The sequence below is a fragment of the Aotus nancymaae genome, unplaced genomic scaffold (genome assembly GCF_030222135.1).
Source record: "Aotus nancymaae isolate 86718 unplaced genomic scaffold, 86718_ANA_hifiasm-v0.15.2.pri h1tg000019l, whole genome shotgun sequence".
NCBI classification, from domain to species: domain Eukaryota; kingdom Metazoa; phylum Chordata; class Mammalia; order Primates; family Aotidae; genus Aotus; species Aotus nancymaae.
In genome coordinates, this window is record NW_026988431.1 from 37,084,606 (window position 1) to 37,111,636 (window position 27,031).

Here is a 27,031-nt window from a genome sequence, read left to right on the forward strand (position 1 = left end):
CATATATGTAACATTTGTGTATATATATAAAATAAAAGTCAATTAACTCCAAGACATTTTTTTTCCTAGATGGCAAAAATTTTGAAGTCTGCTAAGTATCAGTGAGGATGTGGAACTCTCATACTCTGCTAACAGGAGTGTAAACTGGCGTATCTTTGGAGAACAATACAGCAGAAAAGAGGTGAAGATGTGTAAACTCTATAACCCAACAATACTACTCCTAAGTGGACAGGATATGTTAAAATAGTGCTTTTCAAACTTTGATATGCATATGAATCACCTATCTTGTTAAAATGTAGATTCTGATTCAGCAGGTCTGGGTGGAGCATAAGATTCTCCATTTCTTTCTTTCTCTTTTTTTTAATGTGCTCTCTCAGCAGAATCAGGGATGCTCCATTTCTAACAAGTCCCTAAATGGTGGCAATGCTACTGGTCTGTGGATCATACTTTTCAAACAGCAAGGCCTTAGAATGACTAAAGAATCATCTACAAAAGTATTCATTTACATTTTGCTTCTAATTGTGAAAAGTTGGAAACAACCTGATTGTCCACCAATAGGAGGTCTGATAGTGTCTAGCCATACATCTAGCTACTATTTGGAAGTTTAAATAAAATACTAGAGTTACCCATATCACCATGGGATAAGTCTCATAAAGATTAAATCACAGAGGGACAACGGGCTTCCAACGTATCTCTAATATTTTTATTTCTTTTTAAAAAAAATTTCATAAAGAGAGGAAACGGTGAAGTGAAACTGACTTCAAAAGACTTTAATGGTTTTATTTCTTTTTTTTATTTTTATTTTATTTTATTTTTTGAGACGGAGTTTCGCTCTTGTTACCCAGGCTGGAGTGCAATGGCACGATCTCGGCTCACCGCAACCTCCGCCTCCTGGGTTCAGGCAATTCTCCTGCCTCAGCCTCCTGAGTAGCTGGGATTACAGGCACGCGCTAATTTTTTGTATTAGTAGAGACGGGGTTTCACCATGTTGACCAGGATGGTCTCGATCTCCTGACCTCGTGATCCACCCGCCTCGGCCTCCACAAAGTGCTGGGATTACAGGCTTGAGCCACCGCGTCCGGCCTTTTTTTTGTTTTTGAGACAGTGTTTCATTCTGTTGCCCAGGCTGGAGTGCAGCAGCATAATCTTGGCTCACTGCAACCTCTGCCTCCTGGTTTCAACAGATTCTTGTATCTCAGCATCCCTAGTAGCTGGGACTACAGGCATGAACCACGACGCCTGGCTAATTTTCGTATTTTTAGTAGAGACAGGTTTTGTCATGTTGGCCAGGCTGGTCTCAAGCTCCTGACCTCATGTGATACGTATGCCTTAGCCTTCCAAAGTGCTGGGATTACAGAGGTGAGCCTCTGAGCCTGGAGTAATGTTTTTATTTCTTAATCTGAGAAGCTGGTATAAGAATTTTTGGTGTATTGTTCTTTTTAAAATATTTCTCAAATATTTTCTAATTTTACTAATAAATATAAAAATATGTACAGAAACACTGCAAATATTTTACAGAAAGGAAATGGGATATATGGGGCAGGCTTTTATAGGTGGTACTGTTTTTTTTTTTTTGAGACGGAGTTTCGCTCTTGTTACCCAGGCTGGAGTGCAATGGTGTGATCTCAGCTCACCGCAACCTCCACCTCCTGGGTTCAGGCAATTCTCCTGCCTCAGCCTCCTGAGTAGCTGGGATTACAGGCACGTGCCACCATGCCCAGCTAATTTTTTGTATTTTTAATAGAGACGGGGCTTCACCATGTTGATCAGGATGGTCATCTCTTGACCTTGTGATCCACCCGCCTCGGCCTCCCAAAGTGCTGGGATTACAGGCGTGAGCCACCGCGCCCGGCCTTATAGGTGGTACTTTTTATGTATCTAACTCCTTTCTGAATTATTAAAAATGTACCTACTCTCTTATTGAAAAAATATAAGTGATAAGTGTTAGAAGTCCTATATAGAGATCAGTTAAAACAAATCACACTGAGCAATGGCTGAGCATGGAGGCTCACGCCTGTAATCTTAGAACTTTGGAAGGCTGAGGTGGGCAGATCACTTGAGGTCAGGAGTTTGAGACCAGTCTGGCCAAGAGGGTGAAACCCCATCTCTATTAAAAATACAAAAAATAGCTGAGCATGGTGGTGGGCACCCATAATCCCAGCTACTCAGGAGGCTGAGGTAGGAAAATTGCTTGAACCCAGGGGATGGAGGTTGCAGCAAGCCGAGATCGTGCCACTGCACTCCAGCATGGGTGACAGAGTCAGACCGGTCTCAAAAATGAATAAATAAATAAAACAAACCACACACAAACATATTCTTGTGAACACTTACAATAACTATCTGAAATCCTCCGGCTTAATGTTAGAAGACTAGTGGCAAATGTGGTCAACTTTAAACAGCCATCATCAGAATGGGAATAAATCCATGGAAGTGAGAGCATTCCACACAAATCTTCCAGAATATGATCTTCAAATGAACTGTTTACTACAGAAGCACAAAATAAGTCATTAATTATAACTTTTCCTGAATCACATCTATTTTAAATGAAAATACAGACATGTGAAATATCAAGTGCTATCATAATGATCATTCACTAAGCACAAATTCTTAACACAGAGATTCATAAATTATGGTCTGAGGTCTGTGAACCCAAAGAAATTAAATGTGACTTTATAAAAATATATCTCTATGCCTTTTTTTAGATGGAGTCGTGCTCTTTCGCCAGGCTGGAGTGCAGTGGCATGATCTCGGCTCACTGCAACCTCCATCTCCCAGATTCAAGCGATTCCCCTGCCTCAGCCTCCTGAGTAGCTGGGACTACAGATGCACGCAACCACACCCGGCTAATTTTTTATATTTTAGTAGACACAGGGTTTCACCATGGCCAGGATGGTCTCGATATCCTGACATCATGATCCACCTGCCTTGGCCTCCCGAAGTGCTGGGATTACAGGTGTGAGTCACCTCGCCTGGCCATATCTATGCCTTTTTTAAAGAATTGCAGCATTCCTCAAATTTCCAAATTAGAAAGCTTTAAAGTTATAATTTCTAAGAATAAATCAAAATATTATGCAAATAAATTTGCAACTCAGAAATTACTGACAAGTTTAATAGAACTGAAATCAAGAAAAAACTTCTGAGTATTCCAAACATGCACTTAGGCTTCAGGCAAAAAAGAAAGCATATTTCTATACTGATTATCTTTAAAAGTTATTTAAAAGCTATTGCTTATTTGTACTCACCTTGCATATAAATCAAAGCATCATAAATTTTCACCACCTTATCAATGGTTGCCTCCAGGTCTGGTTTCTGAACAGATTCTAACAAACTTCTACAGCTCTTAAGCACTTTTGTGTAAAAATCCAATGACATCCAAGTTATCACTATAGAAGGTTTCTTCTTGGATTTATGTTGACAGTCCTTGAAATTATGGCTGCAGTAAGTACATTTTGTTAAAGACATTGGAATTAAGATGAATATTGTTATAGTCAAACATAAAATTATAGTAAAGTCAAAAGAAATTGTGAGCACAAAATTTATAACAATTTAAAGTAAATATGCAAATCAAGTAATATGTCACTATTATTTTAGGTTTAATCTATTTATGTCAGCTTAAATCACTCTTAGGATTTGGGAACTAAAATTACTTTGGGAGGCTGAGGTGGGAGGATCACTTGAGCCCAGGAGTTTGAGACCAGCCTGGGCAACATAGGGAAACCCATCTCTGCAAAAACTTTTTTAAAAATTAGGGTGTGGGGGCACATGCCTATAGTCCCAGCTACTTGGGAGGCTCACTTGAGCCCCAGACAGAGACAAAGGTTGTAGTGAGCCATAATGATGCCACTGTACACCTGCCTGGGAGACAAAGCAAGACCCTGTCTCCAAAAGCCAAACACTGGCTTTTTGAGTTGTACACAAATGTGTTCTGGTACTTTCTAATCACGTGTCCCCAAGAAAGTCAGTTTTGGCTTCAGACAAAAAAGAGCCTAGTGTCAATTTCTAATTTTTAAAATGGGCATAATAGCATTTACCGCCGGGCGCGGTGGCTCATGCCTGTAATCCCAGCACTTTGGGAGGCCAAGGCAGGTGGATCACAAGGTCAAGAGATCGAGACCATCCTGGTCAACATGGTGAAACCCCATCTCTACTAAAAATACAAAAAATTAGCTTGGCATGGTGGCGTGTGCCTATAATCCCAGCTACTCAGAAGGCTGAGGCAGGAGAATTGCCTGAACCCAGGAGGCGGAGGTTGCGGTGAGCCGAGATCGCACCATTGCACTCCAGTCTGGGTAACAAGAGCGAAACTCCACCTCAAAAAAAAAAAAAAAAAAAAAAAAAATAGCATTTACCTTATAGGAATATTGTAGAGATTAACTAAGATATATATAGTACTGAGCACCGTACCTAGCATTTGACTCAAGAGAAAATAAATTTTTTATCTACCTCACTGAAAAGTTTGTGTTCTAAGGTCACATGAATCAAGTGAATAACGAGTAAACAGTAAAACCAAGTTCATTACAGGAAACACAACCCAAGAAACAAGAAGTTTGTTTTACCAGTTTATGTTTTGATGAGAACAATGAACAGTACACAGAGCAGTCAGTTGTAAGACAACAGCAAGTCCTTCTAACATTTCAATAACAGGATTCTTTAGACCACTGTATTCAAGGGAAATCTGAAGGGATTCAGCTTTCTGTTTCAGTGCACTCCATAATATGCTCTTTTTGTTCATGTCTACATGTTTAATTCTATAATTAGGAATGCAGTAGAGAGATGTTTGTATGTAAATAAACTTGGTTAAAACATGAAACATATTTAGAATAAAACATACTATGTAACATCAACTATTGAAATTTATACTGATTTAAAACAATGTTTAAAACTAACTGAAATATGGCAATGCTTTAGCTACATTATAAAAAGTTATACAGTCTCAAAGATTTTTCACACATTAAAAAGTTAAATTAGATAAGCATGTAAAAACATGCAAAGTAACTATATTTAACCATGAAATGTTTCATACTACTAACAGTCTAGAGAATTATTAAAATATTTTAAGCACTCCCTTGGCTACATTTAGAAGGATGTTCTTTGTGTATTTAAATCAAAACACTTAACTAAAGTTGATTTTTAAAAGTAAACAAAGTTTTATTTAGTGGCTAAATACAAACTGAATGAAGGTCATCATACGCCTCAGTCTGTTTTGGTGCTCTCTTAGACGCGTTTAGAGATGAGCTGAGACGACGCCTTTTGGGTGATATTCCATCACTATTACTGCTGAGGTTTTCTTGTTGAGTTTGGCATTGAATCTTCTCAATGATTTCCATACTTTCCATTTTCAAAGCTGCGTAAAGTGGGCCCAACAAGTACTGAGAAAATAGAAAATAATTTCCAGAAATATTTCTTAGAAAACATATTTCTATTATTTATAGGGAGCAAGAATGTACTAGATGTTTTCTAGTGAAACTACTTTTAGAGGCTCATAAAGCAAAACAAACACCTAAATTAATCGATTATATTTCAGTCTATATGTAGACTATGGTTCTATAGTCTTAGAAGATTTAAGACAAATCCTTCTGTCTACATCCAGTTTTTCCTTTTATCAAAATGCTACACATTTTAATTCCCTTGTAAAAAATTTTGTAAGGGAATTACCAACTTTTTTCATGTAACAAATCCATCAAGATTAATAAACTAAAATATTTAATCAAGTTACTGTATATCTAATGATTTATTGTATTACCTGACTCCCACAGTCCAAATAGAAAAAAGGGCATAATTTGGCATGATTAATCACTCACAGGTTTTCTGAAAGTGATTGATTATAACTTGTCAGACACAAAATCTATTTCAGTGATCAAAGCTTCTGCAATTAAGTTGTAACTTCCCCCTTTTAATTAATAATGTGACAAATACATTTATACTTCAGTGATTCTACTTAAAAACATTCTACTCCATTGGCAGTTCATTACGAATTTGATGAACAAATCCTTCTGAAATCAAAGTAAGAGTCCATAACCATGAGCCAGACTAGACTATGAAAATCATTATGTTCCAAATATAAATTACTACTAAAGATATTCTATTTTCTTATTACATCTTGCACACATGTATACAATTAAATGATGAACAAAATAAATACTTAACAAGTAACCTGAAAAACTACTTACCTCTGCATCTACCTGAATTCCAAGTACATCCAAAAGAGCTTTACAAATAATTCTCACATAGACCTTCCTGACTTGTAAAGCAGATTCATACCCAGTTGGCACAAATGTAAGGAAATACTGCAGTAAACGGCATAAAGCTGCTTTTAGCAAATCAGACTTAAGCCGCATAAGCACACCATCTTCAAACATGACACAGAGTTTTTCCAGTAGCATATTTAAATAAATAGGTTCAATATTTCTATAAGCTTCTGCTTCAAAGGGGAATAGTGTCTTTATCAGCTTTGATAATGGCTCTTCATAGAGTTTCACTTGGTCAGTATCCATTTCTACAAGGTGTTTTAATAATTCCAAAAATGAGCTGAAAAAAGTGCTAGCTAGTTGTGCTGGTAGTCCTCCCAGCTGAAAAAGTTCAGTTAAAAAGCTAATTGCTAGGGATTTAATTTTTGGACTACCATACTCTAGCAGAATACAACCTATCTGCCAAAGTAAGAGTTCTTGCCTTCTAAAAAACACAATTGCAATAATACGAGTAAGAACCGTTAATAAAGTAACTTCAATAAATTCTAAATTTTGCATATTCATCAACTGCAAAGGAGCAGACTGTAAATATTCCATGTGTTCATCCAATTGACTTAAAAATCGGTTAATGACCACAGGCCATTCCACAGCACGATCCATCACATTTCTTCTATGGAGGTAAACCAAGTCTTCAAAAAGTTGTAATAATTCTTTTGTGAGTACCCCAAAAATAGCAGGACTCTTGCTTTTAAAAAGAAATAATAATGAACAGATGACTTCACAGATTTTCTTGTGTAACAAATGACAGGAGGGAGTTGCTGCAATCCGCAGAAGTCTTGTTATGATCCAATTACTGAATTCTTTGAAATAAACAAAAAAGATATTAAATAAACAAGTATATCCAAAGTGCTAATTCGTTTGCTAAATCCTTAACGATTGATTTTTAAAGAATAAACTTCCCTAACAAGAGCATAAAACACTTCCTTCACAATGGAAACCCATAATAGTTTAGAACACAGGCATGACCAGTTTTATGGCACATTGTGGATACTGCATTTGCCACAAATTGAAAGTTGTGGTAACTGCATCAAGCAAGTGTATCGGTACCACTTTTTTCAATAGCATGTGCTCACTTCCTGTCTCTGTATCACATTTTGGTAATTCTCAAAATATTTCAAACTTTTTCGTTATTAGCATATCTGTTATGGTGATTTGTAATCAGTGATGTTTGATGTTACTGTTGTAGTTATTTGGAGCTGTCATCAACCATACCAACATACGGTGGCAAAATTAATGGATAAATGTATGCTATGTGTTCTGACTGCCCCACTAACCAGCAGTTTTCCATCTCTCTTTCTCTCCTTGTGTCTCCCAATGCCTTGAGACACAGTATTGAAATTAGGCCAATTAACAACCTTTACAATGGCCTCTAAGTGTTCAAATGAAAGGAAGAACCGTACATCTCTCACTTCAAATCAAAAGCTAGAAATGACTAAGCCTACTGAGGAAGGCATGTTGAAAGCCAAGACAGGGCAAAAGCTAGGACCCTTTCACCAAACAACCAAGTTGTTAAAACCAAGAAAAAGTTCTTGTAAGAAATTAAAAGTGCTACTTCAGTGAACACACCATTGATGAGAAAGTGAAACAACCTTATTGCTGGTATGGAGAAAGTTTTTGTAGTCTGCATAGAAGATCAAATCATTAAAAGATGAGAAAATTTCCAGTAGGAAGAAAAGAAGATCAAACCACCCATAACATTCTCTTTAAGCCAAAGCCTAATCCAGAGCAAGGCCCTCAACATCAAGGTAAGACCCTCCACCGGCACAAAGATTACAACTTGCTGAAGGATCATATAATTGCTAGCATTTTTAGCAATAAACTTTTTAATTAAGGTGTATATATATATTGTTTTTTAGACATAATGCTATTCCATACTTAATGTACAATGTAAACATAACTTTTATATGCACTGGGAAACCAAAAAATTCATGTGACTTACTTTATTGCAATATTTGCTTTATTGTGGTAGCCTAGAACTGAACCCACAATATTTCTGAGGTATGCCTGTATCAACTTTGGAGTCAGACAGACAAGCTTTCCACTTATTAGTTGTATAAATTTTTCATTTCTCTGAACCTCTGTAATTTCATCTATGAAAGGAGAATAATGCTATCCATGTTATGGGTTACTGTGAGGACCAAATAGGACAATGTACATGAAATACTCAGCACAGTTCCAAAGTAAAATAAATGTTCAATAAAGGGTAGCTATTGTCATTCCTTCAACTAAAATTTGAGTGGTGACTCTGTCTCAGGTACACAAGAATAAATCATAGTCCTGTCCCCATGAATCCCACAGTACAGTTTCTTGAACTTTTTGACTGAAACAAAGAAATAACATTTTATATCATGACCCAGTACATATACGTGCATTTTATTTAAATATTTAAAACAAAAGGTTCATGAAACAGTACTTACTCTTATTATACCACAATATACTATGATATTTTGTTGTTTTTTTTTTCTTGAGACAGGGTCTCACTCTGTCACCCAGGCTGGAGTGCAGTGGCATGGTTTCAGTTCACTGCAACCTCTGCCTCCCTGGCTAAAGCAATTCTTGTGCCTCAGCCTTCTGAGTAGCTGGTACCACAGGCATGCACCACCACGTCCAGCTAATTTTTTGTATAATTTTTTTTTTAGTAGAGACAGGTTTCGCCATGTTGCCTAGGCTGGTCTTGAACTCCCAAAGTGTTGGGATTACAGGCGTGAGCCACCGAGTTCAGTGTATAATATTTTCTAGTTTATTTCATCTTGTTTAAAATGCTGATAATTGCCTACTAATAACCCACTAGTGGGTTATGACTTGTAGATTAAAAACTACTATAGGAAAGAATATAGACGCACCAAGGATTACAGTACAGTTTAACAGCCTCTATGATAGAAGAAATGCAGATCACTTGGTACTATACTAACAGAGTATAAAGAAGGAATAACCAAGCCAGTTCTAAGCAGTTAGAAGTAGTGCTCTGAAAAAACTTCTTGGAGGACACGCTATCAAAGTTTAAAGTTTGAGAAAAAAATTTTAAAATACTTTATCCATTACACACAAAAAAATGTTTAGTTTGCATCTCGTTATGAAGACACCAATGAAGGGACAAAAGTAGTAGGTGTAGTAAGGAATAAACCTGGAGAAAAGCTTCAATATATAGAACAGCGGTCAGTAAACTTCTTTTAAAGGACCAGATAGTATTATTTTTGGCTTGAGTGCCCAAGCTGCCTTTGTAGTAGTCACAGACAAAGTAAAAGAATGAGCATGGCTGTGTTCTAATAAAACTGTTTATGAAAAATGAAGCCAGGCATAGTAGCATGTGCCCATAGCCCCAGGTATGAAGGAAGCTGAGGCAGGAGGATTCCTTGAGTCTAGCAGTTCAAGACCCGCCTGGGCAAAATAGTAAGAGCCTGTCTCATACTAAAAGAAAAAAGAAAAAGAAAAGAAAGAAATGAAACAAAACATAAAAACTTTCTTCACAAAAACAGGTAGCCACCCTGTGGACTACAGCTTGCCAAACTCTGATCTAGAAGAAAGAGATTACCAAAAACAAAAACAGAAAAAAGAAAACTATGCTAAAGTGTTCAGTGGCAAATAATCGAAATTGATTATTTCTATTCTAAGCACCTAGTATATGATACTAAAAAGAAAACAGTAAGGATATGTGAAGGAAAAATAACCATTACCATTTTGCTCCTTCAATTTACAGCAAAGCCGACCCAAAAAAGTATAATCCTGTACATGTAATATTTCAGAAGAGCAGTAAAAGGAGGATATTATAAAATAGATGGCAAGTGAACGCACGAATAACAGCACTTACCAATACAATTGCCTTTGGCCTCATGGCTTCCATTTACATTTACAAACATAAGTGGGGAGGATTTCATGATATGCTGGATGAAATCAAGCAACATCACGGAGGTTGGCTGAGAGTCAGTTTTCTTTACAAGTTCTACAGCAACTAAAACAATAAAAGATTCATTTTAAAGAGTCATGACAAATTAAACAATGGTCCTTTTGTTAAGAAACCAAAATGTGGGCCAGGTAAGGTACCTCATGGCTGTAATCCCTGTACTTTGGGAGGATGAAGTGAAAAGATCACCTGAGCCCAGGAGTTTAAGACCAGCTTGGACAAGATGGCAAGATCCTGTCTCTACAAAAAAAAAAAAAAAATTTTTCTTAAAATTACCTGGGAGTGGTAGTGTGTACCTACAGTCCCAGCTACTCGGGGGGCAGGGAGGGGGCTGAGGCAGGAAGATTCGCGGCAGTGAGTTATGATCACACCACTGCATCCAGCCTGGAACAAAGCAAGACTCTCTTAAAAAAAAAAAAAAAAAAAAGGAAATTGTAATTTGGTGACCAGAATTACATTCAACACAGCACTCAAGCTAAATTGATGGAGCTAATCACTACAGTATTTGTTTTTGTTTTTGTTTTTTTTAGACAAAATCTTGCTCTGCTGCCCAAGCTGGAGTGTAGTGGCGTGATCTTGGCTCACTGCAACTTCTGCCTCCCGGGTTCCAGTGATTCTCCTGCCTCAGCCTCCTGAGTAGGTAGGACTACAGGCATGCGCCACTATGCCCGGCTAATTTTTGTATTTTTAGTAGAGATGGGGTTTCGTCATGTTGGCCAGGCTGGTCTCGAACTCCTGTCCTCAGGTGATCTGCCTACCTCAGCCTCCCAAAGTGCTGGGCAGGTATGAGCCACCATGCCGGCCAACACTACAGTCTTATCTAATTTTAAATGTTTAGAAATCACATGCATTCTTCTATCATACATCCATTTATCAAACATGTACTTTAGAAATAATGACAGGCACTGTGCTAAAATCTAATGATTAAAAAGTGTTCTCATAATGCAGTGAGGAGTCAAACAAATTAATAATTATAATATGGTAACTGCACTAATCCAGAATAAGGGGAAACAGGTATCTGGGAAGACACTGTGAAGGAAATGATTCCTAAATGAGGAGTTGGTCAGAGAGGGGAAGGACAAATAGTCTAAACAGAAGGAATAGGAATACCATACAAAAACACATCTTGCAAGTATTCAGTAGTCCTGTGTTATTTTTCAGCAACCCATCATTTTACTTATTGAAAAAGAAAGGCTAAATGGCTAGCCTAAGTCATAAAATCTGTGCCAAATTTGGAACCCAAGTTATGAACCCTGAGCCTAATGCCATTTTATATTACCCCTTCCATGTAATTTCAACAGATATGACAAATGTGACACTATCTCACCAGACTGGTAATATTTTATCCATCAGACTGGCACAAACAGGCAATAATTGATTTAGCAACTCACATAATCCTATAACCTCCTACAGGCATAGGCATAAACTTACTTAAAGGGTAACTTACTTAAAGAATTTTTTTGCTAGAAGTCTACCACTGGCATAAGAGCTAACCAAAATAGGGTCCACATGATTGGTACTGGCCAAATACTTTTATTTATAACATCCAATATCAAAGAACTCATAGCAAGCAATAGAAAATCTAGATACTAGGAAGAGAGAATTATTTTAAAAGCCTAATTCAAATTTTGTAACAAGCAATAGCAATATTGATTAACAAATAACCAACTAACTTGCTTGAAAATAGTAACTATCATAAATACTAACTCTATATCTAAAACTACATGGAGAAAAATGCTACTATACAGTATAAATGGAAAATAAAAAAGTCTAATGTATAAAGTTTATAGAAGAAATAATTGGTTTCTTACCAACAGTTACATCTGTAAGTATTCGGTCAATGAATTGACATAGAATTTGTCTTGGCTTCTGTACAACTGTATTATATTCCTCTGGTGTGGCACTAAAATACAAATTAAAAACTTTTAATCCTTAAAGTGATTCAGTTTCATTTGTAAAAAAGTTCTCTAAAGGTAAACTTATCAAATCTGTTTAGTGTCAATGTTGATATTCACAGTATTCTTCTGTTTAAAAAATGAAAAGAAAATCTAAATACATTACCAATTTACAAGAAAAAAATATGCTAAATAATACTAAAGAGATCCAGTCAGCCAAACCTAGACCTGTCCTGCTCAACATGGTAGCCACTAACTACAAGTAACTACTGAGCATTTGAAATGTGATTAGTACAAGTTGAAATGTGCTACTGATGGCAGTGCCAGCCCAGTTGGAGCAGCCACTGCCATGCTGCTGGTTCCAGTGAGGAAGGTGGGGCTGAAGCTGTTCGCTCCATAGAGCTAGTGGGAACCAAGACAGGCAGAAGCCCAGCCCCCTTTCGAGTTGCAGGGCCAGGAGCCCTGCCATCCTGGGCACAGCTGCAGCTACCTGACCATGGCTGCAAACCCAGGCATCCCTGCTCTATCCAGGTCCAGGAAGGCCCCTGCCCCCACAGGTTTGGAAGTACCTGCTCCCACCTGGCCTCTCCTCACTCCAGGCACCCACCCCAATTTTGGAGTAAAGTTGTGGCCGAGTCCGGGTGCTGTCACTACCCGGCCAGGTGTGCATGTGCTCAGGATGGTAATGACACACAAGCCCCCTGCTGCCTCAGCCCCCTCTGGACTTTGGGTGTCGATGAGCAGGCCAAGTAGGGGGCTGAGGGCAGCTCAGTATGGGCCTGCAGGTGCCCCTCAGCACGAACAGCCTGGGTGTAGTGGGTGGCAGGCAGGTTGATGGCAGCAGGAAGTAGACAGGCTCCTGGGTGGAAAGGGGTAGGTACCCAGTGAAGCCTCACTTTCAAGTCATGAATGGCCTGAAGCCTGGGGGCCTGGCTGCCAGTTACACAGACCATAGAGAGAACTCATGGTGCTTTTTCCAGGCCCACCCACGACTCCCCAGGGACCAATCAGCACTCACTCCCTCCTGTCTGAAGTACATAAAAACCCCAGACTCAGCCAGATTCAGCCAGACATCAGATTGACCTGCCGACAGAGAGGAGGTACCTACTGTGGGTATCCTCTCAGCTGAGAGCTGTACACTCATCAGACACCCTGCCTGTGGATAGGAGCTACCCACTCCGGGTCTCCTCTCCGCTGAGAGCTGCACTCATCAGTACAACCTGCCTGTGAAAAGGAGCTACCCACTTCAGGTCTCCTGAGAGCTGTACTGTTGCTCAATAAAGCACCTCTTTGCCTTTCTCACCCTCCAGTTGTCTACATACCTCATTCTTCCTGGATGTAGAACAAGAACTTGGGACCTGCTGAATGGCAGGACTGAAAGAGCTGTAACATAAACAGGGCTGAAACACACCCCTTGCTCACCACATAGTGGGCGACGAGAAGGAGAGAAGAGAAAAGGAGACAAGAGCTGTGGCTCTTCAGGGGGCCCAAACACAGAAGCTCCCTGAGCCAGGGCTATGACACCTGCTTTGGGGCTCTGTGGTTCCTGGCATCTCCAAGCTTCTGGGTGCCATCACGTTACCCAGTGCCAGCAGTGAAAGCTGCTTGTGGTACGCCTGGGCCAGCCACAGCCTTGCAAGGAACCAAGTATCTGTGCTGACATCTGGAGCTGCCCGCCCCACCACAGCCAGCGTGCCAGGCTGTGTGCACTGGCCACATCCCTAACTCACTTTCTCATGCACCCCTTGCCACTCTGTGCTTAGATCACCCTTGGCAGGTGTGAAATTGGGCCAGAAGCAAGAGCCAAGTGCAGCCTGACAGGTTGAGAGGATGGAAGAAGCCCTGTGGGCCCAAATAAAACATGGACAAAGGTAACACCAGTCACAGAGGTTTCCAGCTGGCAAAGTGACACCCCAAGGATCCTGTGACACTATAATTATAAAATATATCCTAGATTTTTAAAGCTTAGTACAAAAAAGTAATATGTAATATCTCACTAATAATTTTACATTAATTACATGTTGAAATAATATTTGGATTTACAGTTGTGCACCACATAATGACGTTTCAGTCAATAATAGACTGTATATACAATGTTGATCACATAAAATTGTAATACATTATTTTTACTGCACTTTTTCTATGTTTAGGTATGTTTACATATACAAATACTTAATACTGTGTTACAACTGCCCCCAGCATTCAGCACAGTAATATGCTATACAGGTTTGTAGCCTAGAAGCAATAGGCTATACAAAATAGCTTAGGTATGTAGTATATTATACCACACATAGATTTGTTTAAGTATACTCTTGCGATGTTCACACAACTACAAAATCACCTAATGATGCATTTTTCTGAACACAGTCCTGTTCTTAAGTGATGCATGAGTGTACTGAGTTAAATTAAAAAAATATTAATTTCACCAATTTCCTTTTTTTAATGTGGCTACTATAAAAATTTAAATTACATATGTGGCTTGTACTATATTTCTATTAAATCATACTGATTTAGACTTTTGGAAAATCTACAGAACAGTTTCTTCAACAAGTAAATTCTAAGGGAAATAAGGAGAAATCTGTTATAAAACTGAGACCTAAGAGCTGTATCAAACAATTACAATACACGATCCTAAAACGAATTTTAATTCCAAATAAAAACTGTTAGTGGCCAGGCATAGTGGCTCACACCTGTAATCCTAGAACTTTGGGAGGCCAAGGCAGGAGGATCACTTGAGTCCAGAAGTTCAAGCCTGGGCAACATCGTGAAACCCCATCTCTACAAAAAAAACTTTTTAAAAAATTAGCAGGACATGACAGCACATGCCTGTAGTCTAAGGTACTTGGGAGGCTGAGGTAGGAAGATCACTTAAGCCCAGGAGGTTGAGGCTGCTGTGAGCCATAATCACACCACTGCACTCCAGCCTAGGTGACAGAGCAAGACCCTGTCTCAAAAACAAAAACAAAAACAAACTTGTTAACAAACTATGTGTATGTCTGACAACTAGAAAAATTTTAACACAGACTATTTTATTTTAATAAGAAATTATTTTTCAGTGAGATAATGGTATTATGATTATGTTTTAAAAGTCTTTATCCTTTAGTGATAAATACTAATATTTATGGATGAAATGATGCCTGGAATTTGCTTCATAATACCCTGCGCTGAAAGGAAGAGAACCATTAATTGATCATCACCAAGTGATGAGTATATGGGTAATCCATATACTATTTTCTGTTCTTTCAGTATGTCTAAAATTTTCCAGAATAAAATGCTAAGAAAGTGTTAAGAAAAAGTACATATATTTTAGTCTTAGGTCCAATCAAGAAAAAAATAATATTAAGAGGAGATATAATAATTAAGCAGAATTATACCTCAGAATCCAGAATAAATTCAACTTGAGCTCAATGATTTGGTGTAAACAGCCATAAAACAGAATATAAGAATTTAGTAGAAAGTCTGTGCACCTGTAGCCCCAGCTACTTGGGTGGCGGAAGTGAGAGGATTGCTTAAGCCTGGGAGTAGGAGGTTCCAGTGAGCAGAGATCATGCCACTGCACTCCAGCCTACATGACAGAGCAAGAATCTGTCTCAATTAAAAAAAAAAAAAGTAGAAAGTCCATGTTCTATCACACAGGATAAGGAATCAATACAGTTATTCCTGCAATCAACAAACATTTACTGAGTACCTATAACGTGCCAAGCAACACACTAGAAGCTACTATTAAGAAGGTGGAAGAAATAGTTCAATAGGGTAGACTTGATAAGTCAGTTTAGCCCTCTATTGAGGGTAGATTCTAAGGCCATTCACTAAAACAGTTAACAGGAAGAAGCACAGGTTTGGTGAGAAAAACAAAACCAGCTTCAGAAATGTTGAGTTTAAGGTCACAAAAGAACAACAAAGTGAGATGTCCAAAAGATAGCTGGAATTAGTTCTTGACCTTAAGAAATACCTAGCCTACAGATACAGATTAAGTTATCATTATATAAGACAAGGCTGAACACATTATCTATGTCATTTCATTTAATGCTCACAAGCCACAGGATAGGGATAGGGATATCAAATCCTAATTTGTATTTGAGGAGAATGACACTCGAAGAGATTATACAACCTGCCTGAGGTCACAGTAGTTCAAGTATGGGATAGGAGTACAACTGTAAGTAAGTAATAACAAAGCCAAAGAAAGACCCCTAAAATAAAGTTACAGGAGCAAAAGAGAAGGAGAAAGGGAAAGAAGCCAACAAAACAAAAAGAAAATAAAACAAAAAGAAAAAACTATGAGACGTTTATTCTAGAAACCAAGGAGATTATAATTTCAAGGAGGGAGCTGTCAACAGGATCAAATAAAATTAGTTTTTAAAAATGTCTTTTTATTTGGGTAAAATATAGATAACATAAAATTTACGTTTTTTAAATTTAAAAAATGTAAATAGTATTATAGAATGTTTTCCATGAACAATATTCATCATTTTACAGGAAGTATATCTTTTAATCTTTACAAACCACCCTACATGATATGCAATTACCATTATCATTTTAATTATTTTTAAAAAGTTGTTTTCAGAGACAGTCTCTCTCTGTCACCCAGACTAAAGTATAGTAATGTAATCACAGCCTACTGTAACCTTGAACTCCAGGGCTCAAGTGATTCTCCCATCTCAGCCCCCCTAAACACTGGAATTATAGGCATGAGTCACTGCACCCAGGCATGTTTACCATTTTGAGCATTTTTAAGTATACAGTTTTGTGGTATTAAGTACATTGACATTTTTGTGCAGCCATTATCACCATCCATCTCCAGAACTTTTTCATCTTCCCAAACCACAACTATACACCCATTCAACAACAGCATCACTTCCTCCTCCCCCTTATCCCCTGGCAACCACCATTCTACTTTCTCCCTGAATTTGACTACTCTAAGTATCTCATATAAGTGGAATCTGACAATATTTATCCTTTTGTGATTGACTTATTTTGCCTAGTTAGCAGAACGTCTTCAAGGTTCATCAATGTTGTAGCATGTGTCCAAATTTCTTTCCTTTTTAAGGCTAAATAATATTCTATGTATATAACACAATTTATCCACTCATCTGTTGATGGACACTTGGGTTGCTCCCACACTTTGGATACTGTAAATAATGCTGCTGTGAACATGGGTGTAAAAGTATCTGTTAAAGTCCCTGCTTTCAATTCTTTTAGGTATATACCCAGAAATGGAATTGCTCGACCATATGGTAATTCTATGTTTAATTTTTGGTGGAACTCCAATATCCTTTTCTACAGTGGCTGTACCACAGTACACCCCCCACCTGAAATGCACAAGCATTCCAATTTCTCCACATCTTCACCAACACTTGTTATTTTCTGAGTTTTTAAAAAAATAATTCCCCCTTTTGGTGACAGGATCTCACTCTGCTGCCCAGACTAGAGTGTAGTGGTGCACCCATAACTCACTGCAGCTTCCACCTCCCAGTCTCAGATCCTCCCTTCTCAACCTCCTAAGTAGCTGGAACCACAGGTGCATGTCACTACACTCAGCTAATTTTTTTTGTATTTTTTGTAGAGACGGGGTTTCATCATGTTGCCCAGGCTGCTCTCAAACTCCTGGGGTCAAGCAATCTGCCTGCCTTGACCTCCCAAAGTGCTGGGATTATAGGCATCAGCCACCATACCCAACTGTTTAAGTAATAGCTATCATAAGGGGTATGATGCAGTGTCTTGTGGTTTTAATTTGCATCTCCCTCATAATTAGCAATTTTGAGCATCTTTTCATGTGCTTATATCTTCTTTGGAGAAATGTCTATTCAAGTTCTTTTTCCATTTTCTATCAGGTTGTATTTGTTGTTGAGCTGCAGGAGTTAATATATTCTAGATATTAAACTCCTTATCAGATACACGATTTACAAATATTTTCTCCAATTCCATGGGTTGCCTTTTCACTCTCTTGATATTGCCCTCTGATACACAGTTTTTTATTTTTGATGAATTCCAATTTATCTATTTTTTAATTTTGCTACCTGTGCTTTGTGTCATATCAAAGAAATCATTGCCAAATCCAATGTCATAAAGTTTTCCCTCTATGTTCCCTTCTAAGAGTTTCACAGTTTTACTTATGTTTAGGTCTTTGATCCATATTGAGTTCACTTTTGTATTTCTTTTGGACTTTTAAAGATTTCCTGTAAAGACAAGCCAGATTGCAGGGGGCTGAAAAGCTAATGAAATGTGAATATTGAGAATAGCAGGTTCTTTCCAAAGCTTCACCATAAAATGAAGAGAAGTAGAGTTGGTGATAACTAAAGAACTGTATGAGATCAAGAGGATTTATATAATGGAAAGACCTGAGCAACCGATTCTTGAGGTTTGACTCCCCTTCTTGAAACCAGATATAAGTAAAATATAATCCTTGGACAGGAGGGTAACTCTTTTCATAAATATAGAAAGGAAGGATCGATACAGACACTAATAATTTAATAAATTCAAAAGGCAAATATAACAAAACAAGGTACTCTGCTTCAAAGAACTCAGAATAGTTGCTGGGGAAAGGAGAGGAATGTACTTAAATAATCAAAAGCAGCCGGTGGCTCACGCCTGTAATCCCAGCACTTTGGGAGGCCGATGCAGGTGGATCACAAAGTCAGGAGATCGAGACCAGCCTGGCCAATATGGTGAAACCCTGTCTCTATTAAAAATACAAAAATTAGCTGGGGGTGGTGACACATGCCTGTAGTCCCAGCTCCTCAGGGGGCTGAGGCAGGAGAATCACCTGAACTTGAGAGGCGGAGGTTGCAGTGAGTTCAGATCGCACCACTGCACTCTAGCCTGGGCAACAGAGCAAGACTCTGTCTCAAAAAGACAAAAATCAAAAGAAAGTATCATGTACACCCAACGCAGGCAATGATTAACTCTACCTAGAGGATTCACAGAAGGCTGTGTGTGCGTGATTAGCAAAATCCATCACTTCTGACAAAACAACTTAGGATGCAGTAGGTAAGATGGTTATTTATAAATAATAGTATATATTTGATATACATCACAATTTATTTCTATATAGCACTGTAACATGTTCATATATTTTCCCCACTTATTATCTCAAATAATGGTAAAAGAAAAATAGTGATTTTTTTTGTTTGTTTTGTTTTTTAAGACGAAGTCTTGCTCTGTTTTGCCCAGGCTGGAGTGCAGTGACGTGATCTTGGCTCACTGCAACTTCCACTTCCAGGGTTCAAGCAATCCTCCAGCCTCAGCCTCCCGAATAGCTGGGATTACAGATGTGTGTCACCACACCCAGCTAAGTTTTTGTATTTTTAGTAGAGAATGGTTTCACCGTGTTAGCCAGGATGGTCTCAATCTTCTGATCTCATAATCCACTCACCTCAGCCTCCCAAAGTGCCATGAGCCACCACACCTGGCCTAATTTTTTTTTTTTATTCAAACCACAAAGTCCAACCCTAATTGATTACACATAGGATCAATGGCATTCATAGCTAATAAATGCCATAAAAGAACTGATCCTGGTCAGGTGCGATAGTTCATGCCTATAATCCCAGTGCTTGGGGACGCCAAGGTGGGCAGACTGCTTGAACTCAGGAGTTTGAGACCAGCCTGGGCAACATGGTGAAACCCTGTCTCTACAAAAAAAATAGAAAAATTAGCCACTATAGAGGCACACACCTGTAGTCCGAGCTACTCAGGAGGCTGAAGGGGAGGATCGCTTGAGCTTGGGAGGTGGAGGCTGCAGTGAGCTGAGATCGTGTCACTAACACTCCAGCCTGGATAACAGAGCCAGACCCGGTCTCCAAAAGAAGAAGAAAAAAAAAAAAAGAACTGGTCCCTGGTCCTGGTACATAGTGGACATAAAAAAAAAAAAAACTGGCCAGGCGCGGTGGCTCACGCCTATAATCCCAGCACTTTGGGAGGCCGAGACGGGTGGATCACGAGGTCAAGAGATCGAGACCATCCTGGTCAACACTGTGAAACCCCGTCTCTACTAAAAATACAAAAATTAGCTGGGCATGGTGGCGCATGCCTGTAGTCCCAGATACTCGGGAGGCTGAGGCAGGAGAATTGCTTGAACCCAGAAGGCGGAGGTTGCGGTGAGCCGAGATCACACCATTGCACTCCAGCCTGGGTAACAAGAGCGAAACTCCGTCTCAAAAAAAAAAAAAACAAAAAACTGTTCAATGAATTATCCTTGACAAATCACAATGTCTCCTGACTTTGTCTAAAACAATTCATGTTACCTTGTAATTACAGATTTTGAATTTTTTGTTAAATTTGTGATGTCCTATACTATGGTAACCACTAGCCGAATGTAGCCATTGAGCACCGCACATGTAGCTAGTCTGAATTGAGATGTGCTGTAAATATAAGTTACACAGTGGGTTTCAAAGACTTAGTACCAGAAAGAAGAATGTAAAAGATCTCATGAATAATGAGCACAAGAACCTTCCTGAATTTTGTGGTTCTTTAATTTCTAATGTATAGCCTTCTGGACCTGTGGAGTATCTACCTATTACCTGCCAATAGACCATAAGCTCCTACAGGTGGCAGACTGCACTTTATTTCTCTATGTATCCCATGACATGCCCTTAGACCATAAGCTCTTACAGGAGAGAAAATGCAATTTTTTTTTTTTGCCTCCTCTACATCACCTAGAACTTGCTTAACAGAAAAACTTACTGAAATTAACAAATGTTTTTAAGTAATATAAACTCTAGATATAAAGAATCAAAGGGCCAGGTGTGGCAGCTCACACCTGTAATCCTAGCATTCTGGGAGGCTGAGGCGGGCAAATCACCTGAGGTCAGGAGTTTGAGATCAGGCTGGCCAACACGGTGAAACCCTTTCTCCACTAAAAGTTACAAAAATTAGCCAGGCGTGGTGGTAGGCGTCTGTAATCCTAGTTACTCGGGAGGCTGAGGCACTGAGGCAGGAGAATCGCTTGAACCTGGGAGGCGGAGGTTGCTGTGAGCCGAGATCATGCCACTGCACTCCAGCCTGGGTGACAGAGTGAGACTTCATGTCAGAAAAAAAGAAAAATGCAAATTTGTATATGCTACTGAAGTCCTTTAAAAAAAGAATCAAAGAACGAGTAGTTACATTTGCATGTGAATGCAGAAAAACTTAGTTTATGTATCTTATTTAAATCAGCACTAGCCAATAGAAATAAATTGTTAGCCACAATTTTGTATTTTCTGGTAGCACATTAAGAAATAGGCAAAAAAAATTGATCCCAACAATATATCTGAAATATTAGTTGAACATGTAATCGATATAAAAATTATTCATGAGATCTTTTACATTCTTCTTTCTGGTACTAAGTCTTTGAAACCCACTGTGTAACTTATATTTACAGCACATCTCAATTCAGACTAGCTACATGTGAGGTGCTCAATGGCTACATTCGGCTAGTGGTTACCATAGTATAGGACATCACAAATTTAACAAAAAATTCAAAATCTGTAATTACAAGGTAACATGAATTGTTTTAGACAAAGTCAGGAGACATTGTGATTCGTCAAGGATAATTTCACAAGTATCATTTAAAAATCTGAACAAAGAGGTACGTGGGAGGAGGAACCAGCATTGTGGGTAGTGGTCAGAGTTTCTTACAAAGTTTCATTTTGTAAAAATTATTCACTCTTGTATTATTTGTGTAATTTTTAAAAATCAGTTTTAGTAAAAAAGTAAATTGATTACCATTCATAAGATACACTAACTTGGTCGGGCGTGGTGGCTCACGTCTGTAATCTCAGCATTTTGGGTGGATCACTTGAGCCCAGGAGTTTGAAACCAGCCTGGGCAACATGGTGAAATCCCGTCTCTACAAAAAATACAAAAATTAGACAGGCATGGTGGTATGCACCTGTAGTCCCAGCTATTTGGGAGGCTGAGGTGGGAGGATCGCTTGACCCCAGGAGGCAGAGGTTGCAGTGAGCCATGTTCATGCTACTGAACTCCAGCCTGAGCAACAGGTAAGTCAGTCTCAAAAAACAAGAAAAAAGAAAGAAAACTCACAGGAGTGAGCATTTCTTCTTTTGTGACTTCTACCCTGGAACTGAGATAAGAGAGTGTAGCTTTTCAAAAGTATACTACAAGATTTGAGTAGATATGCAAGTATTATGTGAAGCTTACAGACCTCCTCTGAGGTAAGCATCAAATATCAGGATAACCAACATGGAATGCACCTGCCCTAAAATAAGGACAAATAACAGGTAATTATGGTTAAGAACTGATAGACCCAAGAAAGAACACAAGAGGGACACTCAGCCCTGAGCAGGGCCCTATTAGTCACGCTTCCTTGAGAAAGTGATACAAAACTGAATCCTTAAGGGACAAGGCAGGTAAAATAAGGGTAAGAGGGAGGGTAGTCCCAAGCACTAGAAACTGTAAGAGGCTCTATATGGCTAAAGCCTTTAGAGATGGAAGCTGAAGAGGGAAGATAGGGTCAAAGCTCAAAGGACTGGCTAAGAGTTTGGATTTTATACTGAGGGCAATGTGTAAGCACTTAAAGCTTTTAAGGGAGTAAAAATTAAGCAAGTTTTCAAAAACTTGAATTCAATTGTTATTTCCTGTTTAAACAATTCCAATGTTTACCATCACACAATAAAATCTCAGCCTCTAAGGTGCTAAAGGATGTGGCCCTTGCCTACCCCTCCCTATTTAACTCATACCACCCACTATTTGCTCCCTGTGCTCCAACCTTCTTACTATTCTTTTTAAAGTATGCTCATTAGGCTCCACACGGTGGCTCACACCAGTAATCCCATCACTTTGGGAGGCTGAGGCAGGTGGATCACTTCAGGTCAGGAGTTGGAGACCAGCCTGTGCAACACGGTGAAACACTGTCTTCACTAACAATACAAAAATTAGCCGGGTATGGTGGTGGAAGCCTGTAGTCCCAGCTACTTGGGAGGTTGGGACAGGAAAATCACTTGAACCCAGGAGGGAGAGCAGAGATCACATCACTAGAGAGAGCAAGACTCTATCTCAAAAAAAAAAAAAGTAGGCTCATTCCCACTTAGGGGCCTTTGTACCTCCTATTTCATCTTAGATTCACATGATTAGCTTCTAGCTTCTTAACACCATCCAAATCTCCTCTAGTGGCTAATGCCACTGCTCCTCTGAACCTCATCCACATCTCACTGTTCCATTTAACATTTTAATAGCAACTATCACATTTGAAAATGTCTTACAACTGCAAAGCAATCTTAAGTAGGAAGGTCAGAGAAGGTGATTCTGAAATGACATCTAAATGAAACCATCCAGTGTTCAGACAGAAGGAACAGCAAATGACTGAAGGCAGGAACCACCTTGGTGTCCTGGAGAAACAACGTCAGTATCACTAGAGTAGAGTAAGCAAAAGAAGGACAGAAGGTGATGAGGTCAGAGGCAAGCTGAGCCAGATTATGTAGGACCTTAGAGGCCTTGGTAAGTTTAGATTTTATACTGATTTTTAGTGTCCTGGAAAGTCAAAGGACGGTTTTGTGCAGGGGAAACTTATAATATGACTAACAGATGAAAAATCACTTTACTGAGTGGAAAATTTATTTTAAGTAGGTAAAAGTAGAAATGAGGAGATCAACTAACATTACTATATCAGTTTATGTAAGAAATTCTGGTGGTAGCAGTGAAGACGGTGAGAAGTGTTAGATTCTAGATGTATCTTAAACATATGGTTGTCAGAACTAACTTATAGATTATTAAGGGATAAGGGGGAAAAACCTAGGATGACTCCTAGGCTTTTGGTTGGTATGTTCATAATAACATGGGAGAAGGAACGAATTCAAGGGCAGTAAATCAGGAGTTCTGCTTTGGATATGTTAATTTTCACTTCCCAGTGTAGATGTTGAGTAAGCAACCTAATATATATCTGATTAGAAATATAAATTTGGGAGTTATCAGCATATGGATGACATTTAAAGCCATGAAAGAAGAGAGCACAAATCAAAAGAGGGCTAAGGACATAGTCTGAAAGCACACTGGAGAACAGTCAAGAATGATTTCTAGATTTCTGGTTTGGAGAAATGAGTGAATATGGTGCCATTTACTGACATATCTCTATTTCAGTGAATAAGAGAAAAAAATTTTTTTTAATTTAAAAAAAGAAGGCTTGTGAAGGTTAAGACATATGAAGAATTTGTATTGGTATTGGATATGCTGAATCTTAACTACACATAGGACACTCAGTGAAACTACCAGTATACAGCAAATATACAGTTCTGTAGGAGACAGGATTTGGAAAAACATATTTGGAGTCATCAAATAGCAGATGATAGTTGAAGGCAGGAAAGTGGAAAGGTCTTTTAGCAAGACTATGCAGAGTAGAATGCTAACAGCAAAAAACAATAGGACAAAATTTGTCTGAGGGACTGATGTAGAGCTGCCCATAATTAGAACACTGATCTCATTTTTTTTCAGTAGTCTAATTGCCATAGTCATAAGGGGGAACATTTTGGAAGAAAAGGCCTTGATAGTTTGAATCTGAACCCTAGCTCTGATACCTGCTAGCTGTGCCTTTGGCTTTTCAACTTCTGTAATCCTGTTTCTTAAACAGTGATAACCCCTGCTCCATCCTATGTCATGGACATACTATGAAAATGGATAAGCTTGTTTGATTGAAGTAGTTGTAACAAAAAAGCCATGAAAATTAAAAACTATTAGACAATTTTCTACAGGTCAGTTTTTCTATTTCTCTTGGAATGGCTACGAATGGAAGATAACATAAGCTCTACTGATGAAACAGACTATATATAATCCAAGAACCAATTATTTTTATTAACAGGTCTCATGGAGGAAGACAGAAGAGGGAAGAGAAGTATTAATTCTACTTTAAAGTGAATTAATTAGTAGAGCTAATTCTACTTTAAAACAAAGTGGGAAAAATATACTAAGCTTCACAGTGAGCCTGAAAGATAAAATCTGTAAACCAACTTCCTAAAATGATCACTTTTCTTCAACTTCTTTTAGAGAGGTGTAAGTTATTTTATAAACTGTAAACACAAAGTATACTCGCCACACTAATAAAAAATGGAAAAAATTCACACAGTCAAAAATAGTGATGCAGTTAGGACAAGAATCATCCCTTCATTTATCCTCTTATTCATATATTAAGACTAGATTATTTGGATGGCCAACCAGTGGAAATGAACACAACTGCGCTGCAAGAAGAAAGGGAAGTAGCTATCCCATTGGCTTAATGTCAGTTTTGACTGTGTACGGAAAGTTTTCAAACCGTTTAAGAAATTGGGAAGCAGTTATTCAAACTTATAATTCAACTGCAGTAGTAGCACAAGCTCATTTATTTCTTGCTCGCAGTAGTTTAGAATTAAAACAAACAAAACAAAACAAACCCTACTGAGTCTTTAGGTCTGTGGTTCAGGAAAGCCTGCCTGAGTGCTAAAGGGGTGTGACAGCCATCAACACCTCTCCCTCCCTCTTTTGGTAAGACACTGGTTTTCAGGAGGTTTACAGAAAACAGGCATTTGCAAATGAACTATTAAATCGTCTCCAAATTTTGGTAACAGTCTGTGCACGTTAAGATTTTGTGGACACTGAGGTCTATCTCTCCAATTTCTGACTAAAATAACGTATCGAGGACTGGACGATTAATACGAAGGAGGTCACATCTTCAATATGTACTATGACTTCACTTCAAAGAAAATAACTACCTTTTCCATCAAGTGATGTCACTTGCAGAAAAAGGGAAGCGGTGATTTTTTCCCATGGGCAGTTTGGGGACAAAATATAAGGCTAAAAACCAATTCCTCCACGAGTGATCACAAAGAATAGAAACTGATGAGTCAAGTTCCTCGTTTAAGGAAAGAGGTTTTCGAGAAGAAAACGTGTGTAGAAAAGTGACCAGAAAGTGATCAGCAGGGACTCTTCCCTCGAGCTGCAGGAAGCAAACTCTCAGGTTGGGCGAACTCTCCAGCGCTGCTGAGGTAAACCCAGGCCGGCAGACGCCTCTCTCCCCTCGGACCGGATTCCCGCAGGTTTGTGGCGACGGCCCCAAGTCCCCACGCCCTATCAACGAGCACTCTGAGGGAGAAGCGCCCAAATCAGCCACGGAGCATCTCCACAAGGGCAGCAGCGGGGGCTTCGGAGATCCGAACCATGACGCGGCAGGAGAGGGGAGAGCACGTGAAACCCCAGCCGGGACCGGCGGAGGAGGATGCAGGACCCAGGATGGGCCTAGCCCTACCTGCCCAGCTCCCGCAGAGCGGGGATCATGGAAGCCAACTCCAGGCCAGGCTCCCCCATGCTGAGGCTGCCCGACACTAGTCAGCCACGCCGACGCGGGTTCCTGGCGTCTCCAAAGCTACCTCTGCCGGAAGAGAGCGGAGCCCGACGGAGCCTTGCGGGGGCCAAAACTCCTCTCGGAAGCTGCTATTGGCCCCGCTTGCCGGGCCCTGCGTCTGTTTTGTAAAGGACCCGGGGGAAGCCGGGAAGCCGTTAGGGGGCGGGGCAAGCGGGCGAGCGCGCGCCAGTAGAACTTCCCTGGTTGGGTCAGGACTTCGTTCTCAGCACCAAGCGAGCAACGTTTGTGAAGCTTTCGTTTTGAGCGGCCAGACTGCTGTTCTGAAGCCTGGGAGGCACAGCGAAGCCAGACCCCCGAATCGGGGGAGGCTAGGGGCTTGAGGGCCGCCAACCCAGACTCTCGCTTCACAAATGTGAGACCTAGGACAATTCAGCGAGTAAAGGTCAAGAGTAGACTCCGTTTCCCCAGAGTAACGCTGTCATATTTTAAAAGTTTCTCACTTCCCCACCACTCTTGTCACTCTCTTGAGAGAGGCAGGGCAAAAGGTGGGCTCTCCCTGTTTTTTTCTTTTTAAGCATTTTTTTTCGACTTGAAGTCACTCTTAGGTTTCCTTGAGGACCCTGCCAACATTTAATATTTAAAAATGGGGTTGGATTATATTTGTGTCTCATCAAAGCAACAGTACTGTGTATGGAAATGCCACCATTACAGGCATCCACAACCTGTG

At 39.4% G+C, this 27,031-nt stretch overlaps 1 protein-coding gene across 4 annotated transcripts in view; it reads right to left on the bottom strand.

Moving 5' to 3' along the window:
* Positions 1-26,373, bottom strand: part of ATR (ATR serine/threonine kinase) — a 125,054-nt gene extending 98,681 nt beyond the window's left edge. For 2 of the 4 annotated variants that reach the window (XM_064378772.1, XM_064378774.1), the window contains exons 1-8: positions 26,248-26,372; positions 11,961-12,052; positions 10,057-10,197; positions 6,171-7,048; positions 5,191-5,369; positions 4,557-4,748; positions 3,243-3,433; positions 2,332-2,484 (exon numbers count right to left, since the gene is read on the bottom strand). In XM_064378772.1, the coding sequence (XP_064234842.1) occupies positions 2,332-2,484; positions 3,243-3,433; positions 4,557-4,748; positions 5,191-5,369; positions 6,171-7,048; positions 10,057-10,197; positions 11,961-12,052; positions 26,248-26,306 (1,885 nt within the window). In that variant the 5' untranslated portion in view covers positions 26,307-26,372. Of the gene's footprint in view, positions 1-2,331; positions 2,485-3,242; positions 3,434-4,556; positions 4,749-5,190; positions 5,370-6,170; positions 7,049-10,056; positions 10,198-11,960; positions 12,053-25,714; positions 26,016-26,247 lie in introns of those variants that run through there. The other 2 variants (XM_064378773.1, XM_064378775.1) reach the window with 2 other exon arrangements.
* Positions 26,374-27,031: the final 658 nt, after the last annotated feature.